Source organism: Impatiens glandulifera, chromosome 6 (genome assembly GCF_907164915.1).
Source record: "Impatiens glandulifera chromosome 6, dImpGla2.1, whole genome shotgun sequence".
NCBI lineage: Eukaryota > Viridiplantae > Streptophyta > Magnoliopsida > Ericales > Balsaminaceae > Impatiens > Impatiens glandulifera.
In genome coordinates this window covers 22977281-22998937 of record NC_061867.1, presented here as the reverse complement: position 1 = coordinate 22998937, position 21657 = coordinate 22977281, and the positions used below count along the sequence as shown (strand labels likewise).

The window sequence follows — 21657 nt, the reverse complement described above, 5'->3', positions numbered from 1 at the left end:
TAGAAGCTTGGAGCTTCAATGGCGGATTTTCAAAATCTTCTGATTGAGGGCTTGAGAGATGATATTGTATCTTCGAAATCATCAAGGTAGGCTATTTATAGCCTCCCGAAATCGATTAATCATTCAAGTGGGATTAAATTATTCAAACACTCATGATTGTGTTTTGGTTGTTCTTTCGGTCAGTCGACGACATAGGCCATCATGGCGATTCTAGACATAGGGTAAATGATCACCGAAGTAGGGTGATCCTTTAGTTTTTGAATGAGTCAAACTATAAACAAACGAAATTCCATCTTTGAAAAATCAAAGATGACTGCGGATGATTATCCATCTGGTGTCGCGATAAAGACGACAATCCATGGATGAAACGACGTCGTTTCGGGCAAAATTGAAGATGCAGAGCATTCTGTTAACGTTCTGTCAACCTGTCGTTTGCGATTGAACGGTCCATTGCATTTCTTCTAACGGTGCGTTAGCTGAACCCTACTTCGCGGATGCGCGCTTCTTTCATTGCATCGGACGACGCGGGCAGCGCTAGGGCGTTGAATGAAAATTCAGCGCATATCCGATAACTTTGGTTCTTGCTGCAGAAATTCTTCTAAATTTCAGCCACACATGATCACAAATTTATTTTTTTATTTAAAAACTTAAGGGTTTATTTGAAATTGATTTTTCTTTCACCCTTTTGGCTTTATTTTTAAATCTTTAAAATACACAAAATATTTAAAATAAATATGACATTTATTTTGTCAATTTCTTTTTGTATATTTTTGGGTTTAATAAATAATTTATTTGGAATAAAATTGATACAACATTTATCCTAAATTATTTATTTTAATACCCTTGATTTTTCTAAAATCTTTTTTTTTTGAATTAAAGGACAACTAGCATGTCACCCCACAACCATGGCCCTCTCTTAAATTCAAAGCATTTCCAGATGGAATCGAACTCGTGACCTTTTGGTCTTTTAAACTAACTCGTACCACTGGGCTACTTTGGTGGAGTTAAAAATGGAACAAATGACTTTTTGGTCTTTTAAACTGACTTTTACCACTAGGCTACCTTGGTGGAGTTAAAAATGGAACAAATGATTAAACACATAGCCTAAAGACACACATAACCATTTAACTAGGTGCAGAACTTGTCGCCTGACAGGACCGAACCTATGACATCAAGAAAGCTAAGAATATCCACCTCTTGTTGCCGCTAGTCTAGAAGAAGGATGGTTTTTCTAAAATTATTTTGAGATAAAATGGGTACAACATTTATCCTAAATTATCTTAATATTTTCCTGGACCATATCCTTAATTAATTTCGGATTTAATTATTAAAATAATTAATTCAATTAATTGTTTGAATATGTTTTGACATTTGGGATAATTATTTTGATTTATTTATTCGAATATAATCAAAATAATTATTCTTAAATTTATAAATTGGGTGTGTAGAATTTTAGTGTTTACAATCGATATTTCATTTTAATAATGCCTCATGCGTTGTATCATATTTTAGCAACTTTATTTTGTCAATAAATTAATGCAACAAGGCTATGTGTCGATATCCAAATTTAGTTTGTAGTTATACAATATTAATTTCAAGAAAAATAATAACATTAATAACTAGGCAAGGCTAACTAGCTAAGCATTTTTATTTTTTATTTTTGCCTAAGCGTCAATATCTTAATTTTGTTTGTTGTTGATATTTAATTTTAACAATGCCTCACGCGTCAGTATTCTATTTGGACAATTTTGTTTATTTCAATAAATTAATGCAACAAGGTTAAATGTCGATACCCAATTTTAGTTTATCGTTATACAATATTATTTTCAAGAAAATTGATAACATTAATAACAAGACAAAGCTAACTAGACAAGTGTCGCGTCAATAACCCATTTGAACAACGCCTCACGCATTGATATCTGATTTTAACATCGCTGCATAAAATTATTAGAGGTGGAATAACTCAGATGGTTAGAGTGTGTGGCGGTTAACCATAAAGTCGGAGGTTTAAGTCCTCCTTCTAAAGTTTTTTAATTTTTATTTGAGGTTCAAGCCCACCTTCTAGCGTTTTTTAATATTGTCGATATTTCATTTTAACAATGTCTCATACGTCGTATCCTATTTTAAAAACTTTAGTTTGTTATTACAATAATGCAACAATGTTAAGTGTCGATATCCCATTTTAGTTTGTTGTTATACAATATTATATCTAGATAAATGATAACACTAATAACTAGACAAGACTAACTAGCTAATCGTATTACTCATTTGAACAACGCATTGCACGTCGATATCCAAATTTAACATCACCACATTGAGATTGTTTGAGTTGGAATAGCTAAGTTGACTAGAGAGTGTGTGTAGTAACCACAAGTTCGGAGGTTCAAGCCCTCCCCTTCTGGAGTTTTTAATTTTGACTTTTGCCTAAGTGTTGATATCTTAATTTAGTTTTTTGTCGTTATTTCAATTTAACAATGCATCACGTGTCTATATCCTGTTTTAACAACTTTATTTTTTCATTATATTAATGCAATAAGGTTAAGTGTCAATATCTAATTTTATTTTGTATTTACATATTATAATTTTGAAGAAAAAATTATATCATTAATAACTAGAAATGACTAACTAGATAAGCATCACATCAATAACCGATTTTAACAACACCTAGCGCGTCGATATCTCATTTTAATATCGTCATTCTTGAGATTATTAGAGCTATAAAAGTTGATCTAGTTAGATTGTGTGATTATTAACCACAAGGACAAAGATTCAAACCCTCTTTCTAGCGTTTTTTAATTTTAATTTTTGCATATCGTCATTATCTTAATTTAGTTTGTTGTAGATATTTCATTTTAATTATGCCTCACTCGTCGATATTTTATTTTTGCAACATTTTTTGACATTAGATTAATGTAATAAGTTTAAGTGTCAATATCTCATTTTAGTTTGTATTTACATAATATTTTTTCAAGAAAAATAATATCATTAATAACTAGACAAATCTAACTAGCTAACATAAGCGTCGATAACCCATTTGAACAACACTTCGCACGTCGATATCCCATTTTAACATCTTCACTTGTGAGATTTTTATAGTTGAAATAACTGAGTTGTTTAGAGCGTTGATTGTTAACCATAAGATAAGATTTTAGCCCTCCTTCAAGCGTTTTTTTAATAAATTAACTAGACATCCCTCTAATTATTTCGATCGCTCACTTTTAACCCTCAAATTAATTTTTAAAACAAATCGCTCATTCAACTTTTAGAAAGGTCATTAATGACCCTTTCGTCAACTTTTTGGTTATATGTTTTGGTTAAATATAACGGCTTAAGCTTAAAATATTTTTTTTTTATATATATATTATCTTTAATCATTATTTTTTATATTTATATATATAATTATTAAATACTTATTTATATATATATATATATATATCTTTTATCATTAATTTTTATATAATAATATAATTATTATATCTCTTTCATATATATAGATAATATATATTATTTATTTTTATCTATATCTATCTATATATATATATATATATATATATATATATATATATATATATATATCCATAAAATAAAATTTAAAATTATTTATATATTATCTTTAATTATTGATTTATATATATATAAATATATATATATATATATATATATATATATAATATATATTTTTAAAATAATTTGAATACTAAAAATAAGGGTGACCTTCCAACTACTTAATTATTTTTAACCCTTAAATTGATTTTAAAAATATTTATTATATAAATACTATATATTAACTAATCATTAAAGCTAATATATATAAATTATATATACATATTATATAAATTATTTAAACTTTATTTTATATAAATATAAATATGTAGATAAAAATAAATAATATACATTTTATCTATATATTATATAAAAGATTTAATAATTATATAAATATAAAAATTAATAATAATAATAATAATAAAATATATATAATAATATATATAATCGATTTAATAATTATATATATATAATAATGATTAAAGATAATATATAAAAAATAATATTTTAAGCTTAAACCATTATGTTTAACCAAGAACTTGACGGAAGGGCTATTGGTAACCTTTTTAAAATTTGAAGGGCGGTATGTTTTAAAAAATAATTTAATGGCTAAAAGTAAGCGATCAGAGTAATTAGAAGGCCACCTAGGTAATTTGCCCTTTTATTTTTTATGGTAGGCTCGACCTTGGGTATTGTTTAAAGAAAACATTTTTCGTACAGGTTATGTTAAAGAACCTTTTGATTTACATTCCTCTCGAATCTCGTAAAAAGTAGACAAGAAGACTATACTTTTGGAAGTTGCTAAGTCTTAAATGTGATATGATGAACCAAAATAGAGTTCTTTAGTATACGCCTTTTAAAATAGGTATGTACATGTTTTAAATTAATAAATGTTGGACGCATTAACCTAATTCACTTTGAAAGTCATCGCGTTAGTTACTTCTCAAAGAAACTAGGAATGAAAACCAGAGTATTTGTTTTAATGTTGTGGTTCTTGGTTACACGTGGGAAAGGACCTCAACTCTATGTCCCACATGTATGTCCATAATGAATAGTCTTTACTTGAAAATAGTTGGACATTTGATGTTTGAAAGGATTGTTATACACTCATTTTGAGTTCAAAACTCTTTTATTCTTGTAATTATCCTAACCCGTGTCTAAATAAGGGAGTTATCCATATTAATTGTTTAAAATGACTTTAGGCGTCTATTAGGTTTATACATGGTTAAGATAAAAGAGCCACAAATGATTCTCTTACACAAAAAGAATACAAAAGTGAAGTGAAAAACTCACATATTACTTGATTAAAATCGAGTTTGTGAATCCTTATAAAAAAGAAGTCCACGAGTGTAAGAAAGTTCTCATTGAGAATTTCAGAGTATTGGAACCCCGTTTATGACACTACAAAAGTCAAGTATTTTTTTAAAAGTGTTTGAAAATTTTCAATTTTTTTATGCATATCAAGAATAATTTTGAGAGATAGAACTCAATCGAGTTTGTAATTTTCAGAGTTATAGAACTCCGGTTATGACACTAAAAAAAGAGCGATTTTCTAAACGTGCCTCAAAAATTCTGAAAATATTTGTGAAGGTCAAAAATAATTTTATAAGCCTGCTAAATTAATTTAATCATTTTTTAGAGGTAGAACTCAAGATATGAGTTCTCAAGTATAGAAAATTTTCCAAATAGGCTCTAAAAGTGATGGATTTCTTTTATAATTATAGAAAATAATATTTTTGATAATCCTATAGATTTTGGGATTTTCTAAAATAATTTAGAAGTTCCAATGCATGAAAAGAGGTTGTTTGGTGTAAAATGGAATCAAACAATTCTGAAGAAAATTTTGAATTTTTGAAATTTAAACTTCAAAGTGAAAATTGGACCTAAGTGAAGTTCAATGGTCAATTTGGCCATAATTAGATAGTCAAGGGGTTGAATTATTTTGAATTTATTAAAATAATTCGAAATTGAAAGTTTGAGGTCAAAATTGGACGTTAAAATAGTCTAGGGACTCAATTGGAGGATGTTGGAATTTCAGGGACTAAATTATTTTTACTTAATTAAAATAAGTTAATATGTGAAAGAATGAAGCTGAAATTAGTTGTTAGCCTAATTGGAGGGCCTAAATGGATACAAGACAAAACTCCCAGGATCGAGAATATTTTAAAAAATATCTTACCCCTTTATTTATGCATGCGTAAAGGTAAATTTAGACATAAATATATATATATATATATATATATATATATATATATATATATATATATATATATATATATATATATATATATATATATATAAATGTATATATATATAAATGTATATATGTATAAATGTATATATGTATAAATGTATATATATATAAATGTATATATATATATGTATATATGTATATATATATATATATATATAAATGTATATATATATATATATAAATATATATATATATATATATATATATAATATATATATATATATATATATAAATGTATATATATATATATAAATGTATATATATATATATTTATAAATATATATATATATATTTATAAATGTATAAATGTATATATATATATATAAATATATATATATATATATATATATGTCTAGTTTTATATATATTATTCTTAAGTCTTACGTCTATATCATTAGTCCTAAATCTAAAATAAAAATTTCCAATACTTATATATAAGTAGTGAAGAGTCGAGACAAAAGTATTAGAAAGTAACATGTTAGTTTAAAATAAGTAAAATCCAAACAAACTTTTAGTTTATTATTTATATATATATATATATTATATTATGTTTTTTATTAGAAATTATTTTGTCTGTATTATATATATATTTTGTGGAATTTTCTTAATATAAATTATGAAATAAAATAAATAAGAAGATAAATAAATGATCCAAACTGGTCCTAAACAAAAATATGTTTTTTTTGTTTTTTTGGAAAACATATTTTAGTGTTTTATATTTTTTTGAATTAATTAAAGTAGTCAAATTCACGAAAAAAGAGCTAAATAAACGGGTGAAACAAACTGGCTCGTAGGTGGATCCGGGTCTGGAGTGGGGTCATGGAAACGAGTTCACTTTAGGGATGGTTTTGAATTTAAACAAATGTTGTAGTTGGTTTGAGGGTTTACCGTCTGAGCTATTTAATTAATGAAATGCCCATTGGCGCATTGGCTAGAGGCGCCTATGTGAGTCGGCTTAGAAGTGGATTCGATTCTTTGAAATGTTTTTTTATATTACCTCAGTCGCACGAACCCTCACTTAGTCGAAGCATAATCAACATTTCAGAAGGAAGTTTTTGGTTCTTCCAGTCACCAAAATATCAATGTTCCATCTCAAAGACACACATAACAACAAGACATTTTTCTTTCCTAACTTGATCTATTATAACAACAACATTCAAACACAAAACAAAAGACCTAGGTTCAATCAAAATAAAATGTTGATCTCATGATATAAGCATTCATGTTGTTTTTCTTCATATTTTGAAGATTCTTTAATCATATCTAGAATTTGTTCGATGCATGTACATGCAGAAATAAAACTAATTCAAACACAAAACATGCACAGCCAGATTCTATAACAAATTGAATTCATTTTTTTAGCCTAATTCAACACTCCGGAATCGTTCATTACCATCACACAATACATTTAAGACGCTATTATACCATAAGATCATAACAAAATAAACATATAGAATTCTAGAGAAGGGAATGCAATTTTTTCATTCAATCAGTTTCTAAAAATTACTTCCTTTCCATTCTATCTCTTGGTTGAGAGAAATGTGTCTGACTAGATGTTATCACTCCATCGTTATTCCAAGTGATAAGGTAAGGTGATAAAACAGGTTAGACAATAAGAATAGACAAGGATCCCAATCTTTTCAAAAAATTAATAAATCAGAAATGTAAGTAGTCGGTTACTCGCTTGAAAGCGTCCTTCAGGCCTCCCCCACAACTACAGAAAGCATTAAGAACTGAATTAGAACTACTACCATGTGGATTAAATTAAATCTCACTAGGAAAGCGTTCTGACACATCGATTCGTAATGAAAGATCATTATCATGTGAGATAAGTCTAGACCTTTTCTCTTGGCATTAAAACTCTATTATCATTTCTATTGTTTAATAGAATTCCTCATTTGTATTTCTCAGGTTGACATTAGGCATACTAAAAAGAAAGAGTCAGTCTAATCATAACATTACATTTTTTTTTAAAGGGGAACGCCACTTCTTTTAGATCCCGACCTGGTTTTTCTCCACTAACCAATTATGTTACGACCACTAAACAAACTTGGTTACGAACATGGTTTATGCGCAGCTAATGTAGCGGCTTGTCGAGCATTTGACAAACTCACACCATCCATTTCAAATAGAATTTGTCCCGTCGACACACGAACAATCCAACCTGTAGGATTTACTTTTCCTCTTCCCATTCTTACATTTATAGGTTCCCGGTAATAAGGAGATCTGCGAGAATCCAATACACAAACTCATATGTGAGGCGAAATTAAAAGCATATGAAACTTACAAGTTCACAAAAAGAGACAAATCTTGATGATCCCTATAGTCAACAAAAGGGGATCTACCTCTAATGCTTGAGAAAAAAGTTATTTGGCATTTTCTTTGCCAAAATCTCCCAAGATTTTCTCTCTCTAAGAACCGCTCTCTCCTCTCCTCTCATATTCCATGGGTTTCTTTAAACCTTATTGCCTCATGATCCTTGCATCCCAAGATTATCTAGCTTCTTGTCTCATGTGATTTCGATTCAGTGATTCAGAAGTTGAATTTTTCTTAAAAAAAGAATTTGTTGGTTGTGTTTGATCTTCATTGAGGAGAGAGAAAAGCATGGTGATGAAGAAAAATGAAGGGCGTGCCTAGGACATTGTAAAAAAAAAATAATTGAAAAACGACCGTTTAAAAAAAAAAAAATGGAAACTAATAACCGAACCTAGCTTACCAGCTTTATTCGATGGGTTAACCGTTTTTTACCCGGTTAAATTTTTGGTTAAATTATATTTTTAATGGTTTATCTGATAAATCGGTAATAATTAATTATATATTTATATTTTATAATTTATATTAGTTATTTTTTAAATATTAGATATATTATTAATAATATTTAATAATTTATATATATTTGTTATTTTTATATTTAAAATTATAATTTGTCAATAGAGATTTCAAAATGCTTCCAGACTATTTAATGTTTCTTCCCAAAACTAAAGTGGCGACTTATTTTCGTTTATTCTTATCTCTCTAGAATATATATATATATTCAATGTTCTTATTAAATTCTTCCTTCTATAATATATTAAAAGTGCTTAACTATATAACTATTAACACAAGTATAATATTTTATATATTATTATAATAAACATAATTATTAAGATAATTATTATTTTATTATAATTTATTGATTCCACCTCCTATTCTATCTGTTGAAAAAAGAAAAAAAATTTGCTGGACAAATCTATAAATGCTAGTTCACGTGTGAATTTAAATTTTTTCAAGAAATATAAAAAACTAACCAAATAGAGTTTAAAAATAGAGACAAATAAAATATATTATATTGTTACAATAAAATTATATATTATAACATATTTTTAAATATATCTATGAAATATATTATAATTGTTATATAATATATTATAATAGAGACAAGAATGGACAGAGAATAATGCAATAATACGGCGCAATCAAGAATTTTGAAAAAAAATAATAATAAATTTAATACTTAATTTTATTGTTTTGAAAACCGTTTCGATTATCAACCCGATTTTTTGACGAATTTTGGATTGAATGGTCCAACCGGTTGAACCACTAGTTAGACCGAATTTTTTTTTTAAAAGTAAATTTAAACATATACATAAATTATATATATAATCATTTAGTCATATAAAAATATTCAAATACATATAATTAAATCAATAATTTATCAATTAAATTAATAACATTCCAAATAATTACATGAAAATTTATGACTTCATATTGCTTCCTTCACAACAATAATTACAATTACCTAACTTATTCCTAGGCAACAAAATAGCTAATATGAAGAGAAAAAAAACAGTTGCACAACATTTATATGAAATGCAGCAGATCCAGTGGCGGCCATATTGTTTGATCGGAAATAAATACCTGGAAATCGCATAATTTTTTTTTTGTGCAGTTTGATATATATTTGAAGAAGTTGAGAAAAAGATTGATGATTGAAGGCTAGAATGGATTGCGGGAAGAAAGAAACGATCAACAGAAGTAATGATGAAATACTAAACAATGTGAATGTATTTCAGTTAATCACATTTGAATACCTTTTGAATCGGAAATATCCGGTTTGGTTTTTCGGTCGATCCGTCTGGTCGGACCGGATTTTGACCGGTACGAAAAGTAAGCGTATTGAAGTTAAAATTCGGACCATCCAATCAACCGTTTCGCGGTCGGACCGGTTAGACTATCGGTCGGACCGGTGAGACCACCGGTCGGACCGCGTATTTTAAAATTATGTTGAATTTTAAAAATTGAATTATCGATTCCCGTAGAACTAGAACCGGTAAAATCAATACCAATATCGATCGATTAACCGGTTTGTAAAATAAAAGGTAAAATCGGATTTAACCGAAACCAATTAACCAGTTAACCGACCGGTTCAACAGTTTTTTTTTTACAAAATTAATCCAACTTAATTAAATAATAAATAAACATATTTTCGTTAAGCCCAATTAATTTATTTATATATGGTGCAAAATATAAGTGTATTTAACATTAATAAAAAAAAATTGTATATAGAGCTAAGCTAATAAATGAGAAGCATAATATTTGAGTAATTACACACTCTTTAATTTTAAATATATTTGATTTTTGTTGGGATTCAAAGTTTTGTTAAGAAGTTTATGCAAATATGTAGTAGAAGATACTATTTTTTTTATTTTTTTTATTTTTATTTTTATTTTTTTATTTTTTTATATATATATTTTTTAATGTAGTTCAAATTCAAATGGAAAAAGTGGTACCTAGATATCAAGGTTTACTTGTTTGATTCTCACTTAAAACGCTTTGAGTTGAAGTATGGTCATAATAAAAATACAAAATAAATAAATGTGACATAACAATTTTTAAAGACGATTTGTCAAATTGAGGATCAATTGGGATTTCGAACTCCTCTTTTCAAACCTTACAATTTGGAGTTTCTTATTGTTAAAATTATATAAAACGAGATTTTGTCTTAACAGTTTCAAACACCGTTAAATTATTATTTATGTGACATTTATAAATAAATAAAATAAAATATTAATAACACTAATTTAACTATCGAATATCAATAAATTGAAGGTTTTGACTACTGAATTTCAAAGAAACGGTCAACACCCTTAATTCGCTGAGATTTAGTAGTTAAATTAGTTATATGAATATTTTATTTATTTATAAATATCACGTACATAATAAGTTAACGGTATTTGAAATTATTAAGACAAAACTTTATTTTGAAAAAACTTCAAATTTAAGATTTGAAAGAAAAGTTATGAAATAACAATTTTTAAAGACGATTTGTCAAATTGAGGATCAATTGGGATTTCGAACTCCTCTTTTCAAACCTTACAATTTGGAGTTTCTTATTGTTAAAATTATACAAAACGAGATTTTGTCTTAACAGTTTCAAACACCGTTAAATTATTATTTACGTGACATTTATAAATAAATAAAATAAAATATTAATAACACTAATTTAACTATCGAATATCAATAAATTGAAGGTTTTGACTACTGAATTTCAAAGAAACGGTCAACACCCTTAATTCGCTGAGATTTAGTAGTTAAATTAGTTATATGAATATTTTATTTATTTATAAATATCACGTACATAATAAGTTAACGGTATTTGAAATCATTAAGACAAAACTTTTTTTTGAAAAAACTTCAAATTTAAGATTTGAAAGAAAAGTTATGAAATAACAATTTTTAAAGACGATTTGTCAAATTGAGGATCAATTGGGATTTCGAACTTCTCTTTTCAAACCTTACAATTTGGAGTTTCTTATTGTTAAAATTATACAAAACGAGATTTTGTCTTAACAGTTTCAAACACCGTTAAATTATTATTTACGTGATATTTATAAATAAATAAAATAAAATATTAATAACACTAATTTTACTATTGAATATCAATAAATTGAAGGTTTTGACTACTGAATTTCAAAGAAATGGTCACGAGATGGAGGTCAGGTGGTGGTTAGTGGTTGGTTTGACATTGGATAAGAGGTCTGTGATCAATCGGAATTAGTAGTTAGATTGGCGAGCATTTGAAAGTATGAGGTCACGAGATGGAGGTTGAGTGGTGGGTGGTTTGTCGAGTGTGAGGTAGGAATTTGTGAATGGTTTGACGAGAATTTGAAAGTGTGAGGTAACGTGATGGAGGTTGGGTGGTGTGTTGTTTTTCGAGTGTGAGGTCGAAATTAGTGGTTGGTTTAACGAGCATTTGAAAGTGTGAGGTCACGAGATGTATGTCGGGTGGTGGTTAGTGGTTGGTTTGACGTTGGATACGATGTTTATGATCAATTAGGATTGGCTGTTGATTTGTTGAAATGAGAGTAAAAAAGAAGTTGGCTAAGATTGGTGAGTAGTTTGTCAAGGGATAGAGGCATATAAAAAAATATGAGTCACAAGATTATGGTCCACTATGTGGTTTGTCGAGAGGATAAAGAGACATAAAAAAGTGTGAGACACAATATTAGGGTCAATTGGAGGGTTAGTGGTTGAGTTTGACGAGATATAAGAGGTGTATCATCAATTGAGGTCGACTAAGATTGGTGGGTGGTTTACCGAGGGGATAAAAATACATATGAAAAAATGTAAGTCACAAAATGATGGTCAATTGAGGGGTTAAGTGGGTGCCGATGGAATAAAATATATGTTAATATTAAGTTTAAGATTAAACTTAATTTTTACAAACTAAAATTAATTTTAAATTAATTAGATTTGAATAATATTAATTTTATCTAAAATATTTATAGATAAATAATATTTTATATATATTTTATTCATGCAAATGCATAGAATTCATGCTTGTTACATTAGAGTCTTATTATAAATAAAAATACATCTTAGAATAAATATCTATAATTTTGATGTAATATAAAATTATTGATTTATATATTAAATGGGATTTATATGCTTTTAATAAAAATATATTATCTTATAAATTTAACGAATTATTAATTTATCTTAATGGTCCCGAGTTGAGACTACAAAAATTTATTAATTAATCGATGTTATTAATTTATCAAGGTTTTATTGTATAAAAAAAATCATTGAATAAAGAAGTAAGTAACTAAACAAAATGCTCTATAGAAAGAACGAGATGATTTTGATAAATCTAAGGAAAGAATAAACAAATTAAATATATAAAAAATAAATTATTATTGATTTTGTACCATGAAATATAAATATTCTCCATTTACAAAAAGAAAAAATGAGACAACATATATATAGAGGGTGCAAAATTAAAGTGGAAGTTTAATTCAATTGGATTGAGAAATATAACCAGACAAATTATTACCAATACTTATAATAATATAAAAAAAAGTAACCAAACAAATTGCTCGACTAGAAAGAACGAGATGATTTGATAAATCTAAGAAAAAAATAAACAAATTAAATATATAAAAATAAATTATTATTGATTTTATACAATGAAATATGAATATTCTCTATTTTAAAAAATGAAACAACGTATGTAGTTCCACAAACACATTTAATCATTTAACTATGCGCAAAATTTGTCGCTGCCTAATAGGCTCGAACTAAAGATTTTAAGGTAAATATTCAACTCTTATTGTCACTAGGCTAGAAAATGGATAAATATTATTCATTTATGTTACACTAATTTAGTACTTACATATAATATTAAGTGATATTAGAACTTAATTAAATAATATACTTTAATACCAATTATTACTAATACTTATAATAATATAAGAAAATCATGAATGAAGAAGTAACCAAACAAATTGCTCTGCTAGAAAGAACAAGATGATTTGATAAATTTAAGGAACAAATAAACAAAATAAATATATAAGATAAATTATTACCAATACTTATAATAATATAAAAAAAAAAACATTGAACGAATAAGTAACCAAACAAATTGTTCTGCTAGAAAGAACGAGATGATTTGATAAATCTAAGGAAAAAATAAATAAAATAAATATATAAAAATAAATTATTATTGATTTTATACAATGAAATATGAACCGTCTCTATTTAAAAAAAAAATGGGACAACGTATGTAGCTTACAAACACATTTAATCATTTAATTAGGCGCAAAATTTGTCGTTAACTGATAGGCTCGAACTCAAGATTTTAAAGTAAATATCCACCTTTTATTGTCAGTAGATTAAAAGAAGGGATAAATATTCTTCATTTATGTTACACTAATTTAGTACTTACATATAATACTAAGTGATATTAAAACTTAATTAAATAATATACTTTAATTATTACTATTTATTTAATTATTTATGAGTACTTTTTTAAATATATAATTTCTTGTAGTATTTTAATTACTTATAAGTTATTATGTTTAAAATATCTTACTCTTTTTTATTTATTTAGTTTATAAAAAAAATAGTATATTTTAATAAAATTGGTACTAATAGAGATTTCGAAATCCAATAAATCAATTCATTTATTGGTTCAACCAAAATATTCTTTTGTTTATCTATCAATACCTAGTTGAATAATGCATAGTTGATGATCACGGATTAAGTTGAGTAGATTTTTTAATTAAATTGAAATTTAGATTTACTAATACTCAATCAAGACTCTATCTTCATTTGTGTTCCAATGGTAAAAGTGGTTTTAGAGATCAAAATCACATATTTAATTATTATTTAGAGCACCTTAAATAATTAAATTAAACTTGTGACATAGTTGTGAGGGTTATGTTTTAAAATAAATAAATAAAACATATACATTCAAGTATCATATATTTTTTGGTTGATTAGATAATTATTTGAATATTTAATTATATATATTTAATAATTTATATTCAAGATGTTAAGATTTTACACAAATATATTTAGATTAACGGAAATATTTATTTATTTTAAAATTTTAAACTTTTTTCGACAACTAATTTGGTATTTAATCCCGACGAGTTTCACGTTCGTTGACTCCGTTTTAAAATAGTCTAATATTAATATTTTTTTTAATCTCAACATTTTACTAATTTATTTAATTTTTCATAGCCATTTGTTTTAAATACATATAGTTTATGGTTCTTATAAGTATAATGATTGATATTGTTTTTTAATTACTTCATTAATTTTATGTTTTCCTTCTAACTAACTTAGACTCAATTTATTATCATTATCTATTTTCTTTTGTTTTCTTAAATAAAGATTATAATTGTTTTTAATTAATTTAATAGGGTAGTTCAAATGTTAAAGAATTTTATCTAAAGTAATTAAAATTAAATTTTCACTAAATTGAAGTAAGGATCATCCTAACTTCTTAATATTCAAAAAAAAAAATAATTATGTTTTGTATTTGATAATGATTTTGATTTCATTATCAAAATTTTGATTTCATAAGATTATAAACTATTAGTACACATTTTAATTATATTATGATCTCATAAAATTACATACTTAGAAAGTCTCCAATTCTTACCCAAACTTATTTTGGGTTTGAAAGTTCCAACTCACCCTTCATCAAACTTCATACGCATAAGGAGTATTTGATCTATTTCACTCTCCTAAAAACACATATATGCGTTTCCACTTTTTATCCACCAAAATGACTACTATATATATTTTAGTCATCCATGCATTTTAATATTTATAAACTGAGTTTAAAGTTATAGGTTTAATTTTATATTTTTATATAATTTATTTATATATTAATCTTGTTTATATAATTTATTTTATTTTTTATATATATTTTTAATATATTAATTTTATTTTTTTTATATATTTATATAATTTATTTTTATATATTTAATTAATTTATTTATATTTTTATTATAACTTCTTTTAATTAAATAAAAAAATACGTAAAATTTATAAGTATGTAAATAGTATTGAAAATGTTAAAAAGTTGGTAAGGAAAAAAATATTCTAAAATATATTTTTTTGAGTTTGAAAATAAATTTTTGATGGGAAATGAATTACTATTTAATTTAATGTGACGTTTATTAATTTTTGGTGTGAAAATAAGATTAAGGATTGGAGATGGTCTTAGTACTCATTTAAAGATTAGAGAATTATAATCCAAACAAAATCACATTCATTTATTTGGTCAAAATCATATTAATATGGATCAGGATCATATATACCAAATAAGGTAAATAATATCAGCTATATTTCGAATTATGATTATAAATAAAATTTCAAATAAAATAAAATAAGAAACTACATTATAATTTGAATAATATCTAAAAATTAATCTCATCATAATTCATCAAAATATATAAAATCAAATAGAAAAAAAAAACAATTACTTCCACTTACATTATAATTTTTTAAAATTTTGGAGTCTATCGTAATAACACATTTATTATCTTTACATTCACTTTAATTTAAATCATTATTAATAAAAATTAAATATAATATATTTTTTTCTTACATAAAATATATTTTTTCATCCAAGTTATTCTATTAAATTTTTTAATATTATAATTGTAGTGAGGTAAATTTTATAAAAATAATAATGTCTCTTTATCTATAATCTATGCATATACTTCATTTAACAAGATGTTATAGATCTATAATCTATGTTTGTATAATGTTTAACTTGTCTTCAGTATTGGATTTTGTTATATATATATTTATTTATTTGACGAAGAAGAAAGAATCTCCAAAATCTTTTTTATTTCATTACTAATTTAATTATGTTACATTTCAAATAATTAGTTATAATCTCAATTAGTATTATATATGTTTTACTAATTAATTATATACTCATAACTAACAGTAATATTTATAAAATTATGAGTATTATTTAATTTAAGAAAATTACAATTTTTCTTAAATTGTATTCATAATTTCCCAAATTAAATGAATGGACAGGTATTAATTTGTAATAATTTTTAAATTTTAAATTAAAGAGTTAGTCACGATTCTTTAATAAGTAATAGTTTAATTGGGTAATAAATATTGAATATATCAAGACTATATATAATCTGATAAATATTAATCAGATTTATTTTAGGTAGTGATATATTAAATTATATACTTAATATGTCAACGAATATATCTAATTCTATTCAAAAATATTAAACAATACTTAACTAGTCAACATTAACTACTAATCCGACGTCGTTTTGGATGGTATTTCTTTCTTTAGATTATTTCCAGAACCATAATGTAGCCGTTGTGTGTAAACTCGTTGTTTACAGAAAAAAAAAAAAAATCGACCGTTACAGTCTTACAGATCGAACGTTTTATATCCTCTTCTCCATTTCCATTCCTCACAGTAGAGAGAGAAACCACAAAGGAGGATCGGATTCTGATTTGGCGAGTATTCAATGGCGATTTCGGATTCTGATTTGGTTTTGATAGACGAGTTATACGAATACTCGGCTCCTCGATTCTTTGATTTCATCAATGGCGAGACCGATGAAGATGTTGTCAAAGCCGAGCTTTGGTTCGATTCTGCTCTTAGCCACGCCCCTTCGCGTAAGTTAACACTCCATTTATTGAGAATGAAACCCATTTCGATGGAATTAGTGGTGATTTCTTGCAATTTCTTTTAAGTATATCACATGATGAAGCTAATGATTCATAGATTATTCAAATGTATAGCTTTTATGATGAGAATCAAGACTGAAAGATCAGTTCAACTGATGGAGAGCGTTTGTGATTTCACTGAGGCTGTTGAATCACCGGCGGAGCCAGTTAATGATGATCCAACCAGGTTAGTTCTTATCAAATAATAAAACCCTATTTCTCCATTTCTAACCTTAGATAGATTCAGTTTGTCTAATTTTTTTTTTTAAATTCACTTTAGCCCTGTTCCTGTGTCGGATGAAAACAACAAAATGGTAGCCAAACCTGACGTTATTGAGGTACTGTATCGATATAATAATCTTGATTATGACAAGAAGAAGAAAAACCCAATTCCTGAAATCAAATTTCATAATTCTTCTCTAGGTTGATGTTATTACCTCCGATCAGAAAGATGTTGGATGTTCTTCTAACCCAGAGAAAGAAAGGTTAGCCATTTGGTTTCAATTCTGGTTGATTCATATCTTATTCTTCTTCTTGTTCTTGTTCATAACTCATTTGGATTCTTGATCTTTTTTTGTTTTCAGTATATTAAATACATGTAAAGAAGATAGATCAGCTGTCCTTGCTTCTAAGAAGAAAGAAACAGCAAAGAAGATAGCTAGCGTTATTAAAAACCCATCTGTTCTAAGAACACAAACCCATAAAAAAGGCCCTAAACCACCACCAGCCAGTGCAAGTGCAAGTGCAAGAAGGTAACAGATCAATGATTTCTTTGTTTCTCAATTGAGTCTGTTTTGGTAATCATTTCTGAATTCTTGATCATTGTTTGCATTGTAGAGAGGCGAGTTTGAAGAAAATCATTGCGGCTGCTAATTTAGCTCTAGAGAATCAAGCCATTAAGAAACAAAAATTGGAAGGAGGGAAATCCAGACAGATCTTGAACATCAAGCCAACAAATTTGCAGCACAAAAACAGATTTGGAACCTACATGTCTTCTTCTTCTTCTTCTGTAAATCGTGAAAAAGATAGAAAGATTTATGTTCGTGAACCAGCTCCATTTGTTTCAACGGCAGAAATGATGAGAAAGTTCCAATCCGGCGGGACGAGATCTACATCTCTTTCGACTTCTCTTGACAACAATGGAGGTTCATCGATTGCACAAAGGAGGAGTAATACAAAACTTACTCTAACAAGACCAAAAGAACCAGAACTAGTCACATCTCAAAGAATTCGTTCTGCTAGAATAAAAAGCTCTTCTGAAATCGAAGAAGAAATGATGGCTACAATTCCCAAGTTTAAAGCTCGCCCATTAAACAAAAAGATTTTCGAAGCTTCTAATTTGCCGCCTATTCCTAGAACAACACCTCGTCAAACCCAATTCCATGAATTTCGTTTGGAAACATCGGCAAGAGCAGTTACAACCCTTGAATCATCATCATCATCTGCACAACATATTGACCAATCGAAACCACGTCTACTAACCACACCCAAGCCGCCAATTCTCCAAACATCATTGAGGGCACGGCCGGTTTCAGTCAAGAGTTTTGATCAGATAGAAAAGGAAGAACTTGAAAAAGCTCCAAAGTTCAAAGCCAGACCGATAAACAGGAAGATATTTGAAAGCAAAGGAGATATTGGTATGCTATTCTGTAATTCAAAGAAACAGGTAACAGTACCAGATGCATTCCATTTCAGGATAGACGAAAGGATTCCTCTTCCTGTCCCGCCAACAGATTTATTTGGAAAGATGTCAATTTTGTGTTCTGAAGCAGACAAAAAACAGGGGATTGTTAGAAACACAAGACAAAATCCGTTTAATCTCATGACAGAAGAAAGAGGAGCGGAGAAAGAGAAGATGTTTGCGATGGAAATGATGATTAAAGAACAAGAAGATGAGAGGGTTAGAATTAAGAAAGCGTTACCTTATCCTTACACAACGGATTATCCTGCAGTTTTACCTAAGCCAGAGGTAAAGCAATGCACAAAACCAGAACCGTTCCGGTTAGAGAGTCTAGTTAGGCATGAAGAAGAAATGCAAAAGAAAATTGAAGAGAAGATGAGAATGGAAAAGGAAGAATATGAAATGAGGCTATTCAAGGCTCAACCAATAATGAAAGAGGACCCAATGCCAGTTCGAGAGAAAGCCCGTATACCATTAACTGATGTTCAAGGATTTAATCTTCAAGTACAGAATAGAGCTGTGGATAGAGCGGAATTTGACAAAAAGGTACAAAAAAAACTTGAATCTTGATGATAAATGCTGCAATGATAGAGTTTTACTGAAGGGTATTTGTTTATTTCAGATTAAGGAGAAAGAACAGATGTATAAGAGATACAGAGAAGAAGAGGAGTCTGCTAAAATGGTATGTTTTATTTATTGTTTTTACACTGTTTTCGATATCTTCAAGATTTCATTAAATCATAGTGTTTTTACACTGTTTCTTATGTAATTATTGAAGATGGAGGAAGAGAAAGCATTGAAGCAATTGAGGAGGACATTGAAGCCTCATGCAAGACCAGTACCTAACTTCAGCCATCCCTTTTTGCCACAAAAGTAAGTAATTTTTCTTCATGTTTGGAAATTGTTGTTGTGTTCTTGACCCTAAACTGAAAATCATCAACCATTTGAATGCGACAGGTCCAAGAAAGAAACAACAAAAGCAAAATCACCGAAGCTGCAGAACGGAAGGAAGGAGATTAGAACTTCATGTGCAGCCTCTAACATGAGATGATCATGATCATGGAATTGAGCTTCAAGAGATCTTGAAACAACTTAATATTTATTGTAACTAGTATTAGTGAATTCTGGTAGAATATTATTGCATGAAAATATACTATTGTGATTCACAATTTTGTTGTTCTTGTTCATGTGGTGAATTGACAATTCTCTCATCATCATCTAATGATCAAGCTTCTTAGATCTTGAAACAACAGTTGCTTAATATTTCGGTATAATATTATTCCATGAAAATATACTATTTGTGAATTCACAATTTTGTTGTTAGTTCATGTGGTGGGGGCTGTGAATTGACAATTCTCATCATCATCATCAAAATCAAGCTTCTTAGACTATGATGATGTGTTTAGTTAAATTGATCCACCAATTCTGCATACATGTAAAAAATGTAGGTTAGAACTAGAAACAACCAAAAGCAATTAACATTGAAGAACATTGCATAAATGACATTATTTGAAAAAAGATACATAAAGTATAAACTTTGAAATTATATATGATATTTAAGAAGTTATTACAACAACCCATTTCTATTGGGAAATTTGACGAAATAACCCTGATAATAGGGTTATTTCTAAAAACAACAAGGAAGTAAACTTTTCTAAATTGACCTTTTGATCCTGGCAAAAATTATTCCCTCTTTCTTCCTTCTCTTCTTCTACATTCTCTACGGCCACGAACCACCTTTCTCTCTCAGCGCAACGAGGCAACGAGGCCCCACGACAACGAGTCGTCCAAGCAAACGCCGCCGAGACGTCTGCTTCTGCTTCTTCTACTTCCCCTCTCCCCGACGTTTGCTATCCCCCATGACTGTAGAATCCCAAACTCTAGCCCCCGCCGATAAGTAAGTTTCATATTGATATTGTTATAGCTGAAAACAGTTTATATTTATTGTTATAGCTGACGCAAATGCATTTAGCGCAAGCGAAAATGCATTTTTCGTAGACAAAAATGCATTTTCCGCATGCGAAAAATGCAGTTTCGCCTACGAAAAATGCAATTGATGATGACACAAATTCAAACTGCTAGTATACAATTGATGATGGTGGCACAAATTCTACTCACTTCTGAGAATTTTTATCAATTGTAGATGACAATATGTTTGTGAGTATTTTTCTCTTCTTTGATGGAGAGTGGAAAATTGATGATGGTGGTGTTAGTTTTTTTTGTCTCAAGTTCATGTCATGGTGTGAATCTACTCCGAAATGCAACATATGCCGAATTAGCTGACATTGTCTATGATGCTATTGGTGTGGACAAATTAAGATATGGTTATAATGAATGTTCCTCCTGTTGTTATCAAGCGAGATAACAATATGGCGTTCTATTTAAAAGAAATTTTGACTTCACTGCCCCATCATCGCACTCCACTTTGTGTCTCTTTAGTAGCGAAGTCACTACCTTCAACTGAAGAAAGCAAAATACCAGGAAATGTGGTTACATGATGTAATCGTGATGTATTCCCGATATTTAACCAGGAAAATGACATATTTGAGTAGCAAGATGTCTTCCTAAGTCAAAATGACATATGTGAGCAGTTAAATGTCTCCCCAATTCAAAATGACATATTGTTAAACCATGTAGAAGAAGGAGTACAAGCCCAACGTTTGCATCCGAAACCGTGTGCTAGTACGAGAGGTCA

The 21657-nt window shown here is 27.8% G+C and overlaps 1 protein-coding gene across 2 annotated transcripts; it reads left to right on the top strand.

Moving 5' to 3' along the window:
* Positions 1–17009: 17009 nt before the first annotated feature.
* Positions 17010–20232, top strand: LOC124941996 (protein TPX2-like). Of its 2 annotated transcripts, none has more exons than XM_047482400.1 (9): positions 17010–17230; positions 17357–17468; positions 17562–17619; positions 17705–17766; positions 17866–18033; positions 18119–19508; positions 19585–19644; positions 19741–19835; positions 19920–20232. In XM_047482400.1, the coding sequence occupies exons 1-9, from the start codon at positions 17080–17082 to the stop codon at positions 20011–20013; spliced, it is 2190 nt and encodes a 729-aa protein (XP_047338356.1). In that variant the 5' UTR covers positions 17010–17079; the 3' UTR covers positions 20014–20232. The 2 variants fall into 2 exon arrangements, with proteins under 2 accessions (XP_047338356.1, XP_047338357.1); XM_047482401.1 differs by having other exon boundaries at positions 17170–17230; positions 17340–17468.
* Positions 20233–21657: the final 1425 nt, after the last annotated feature.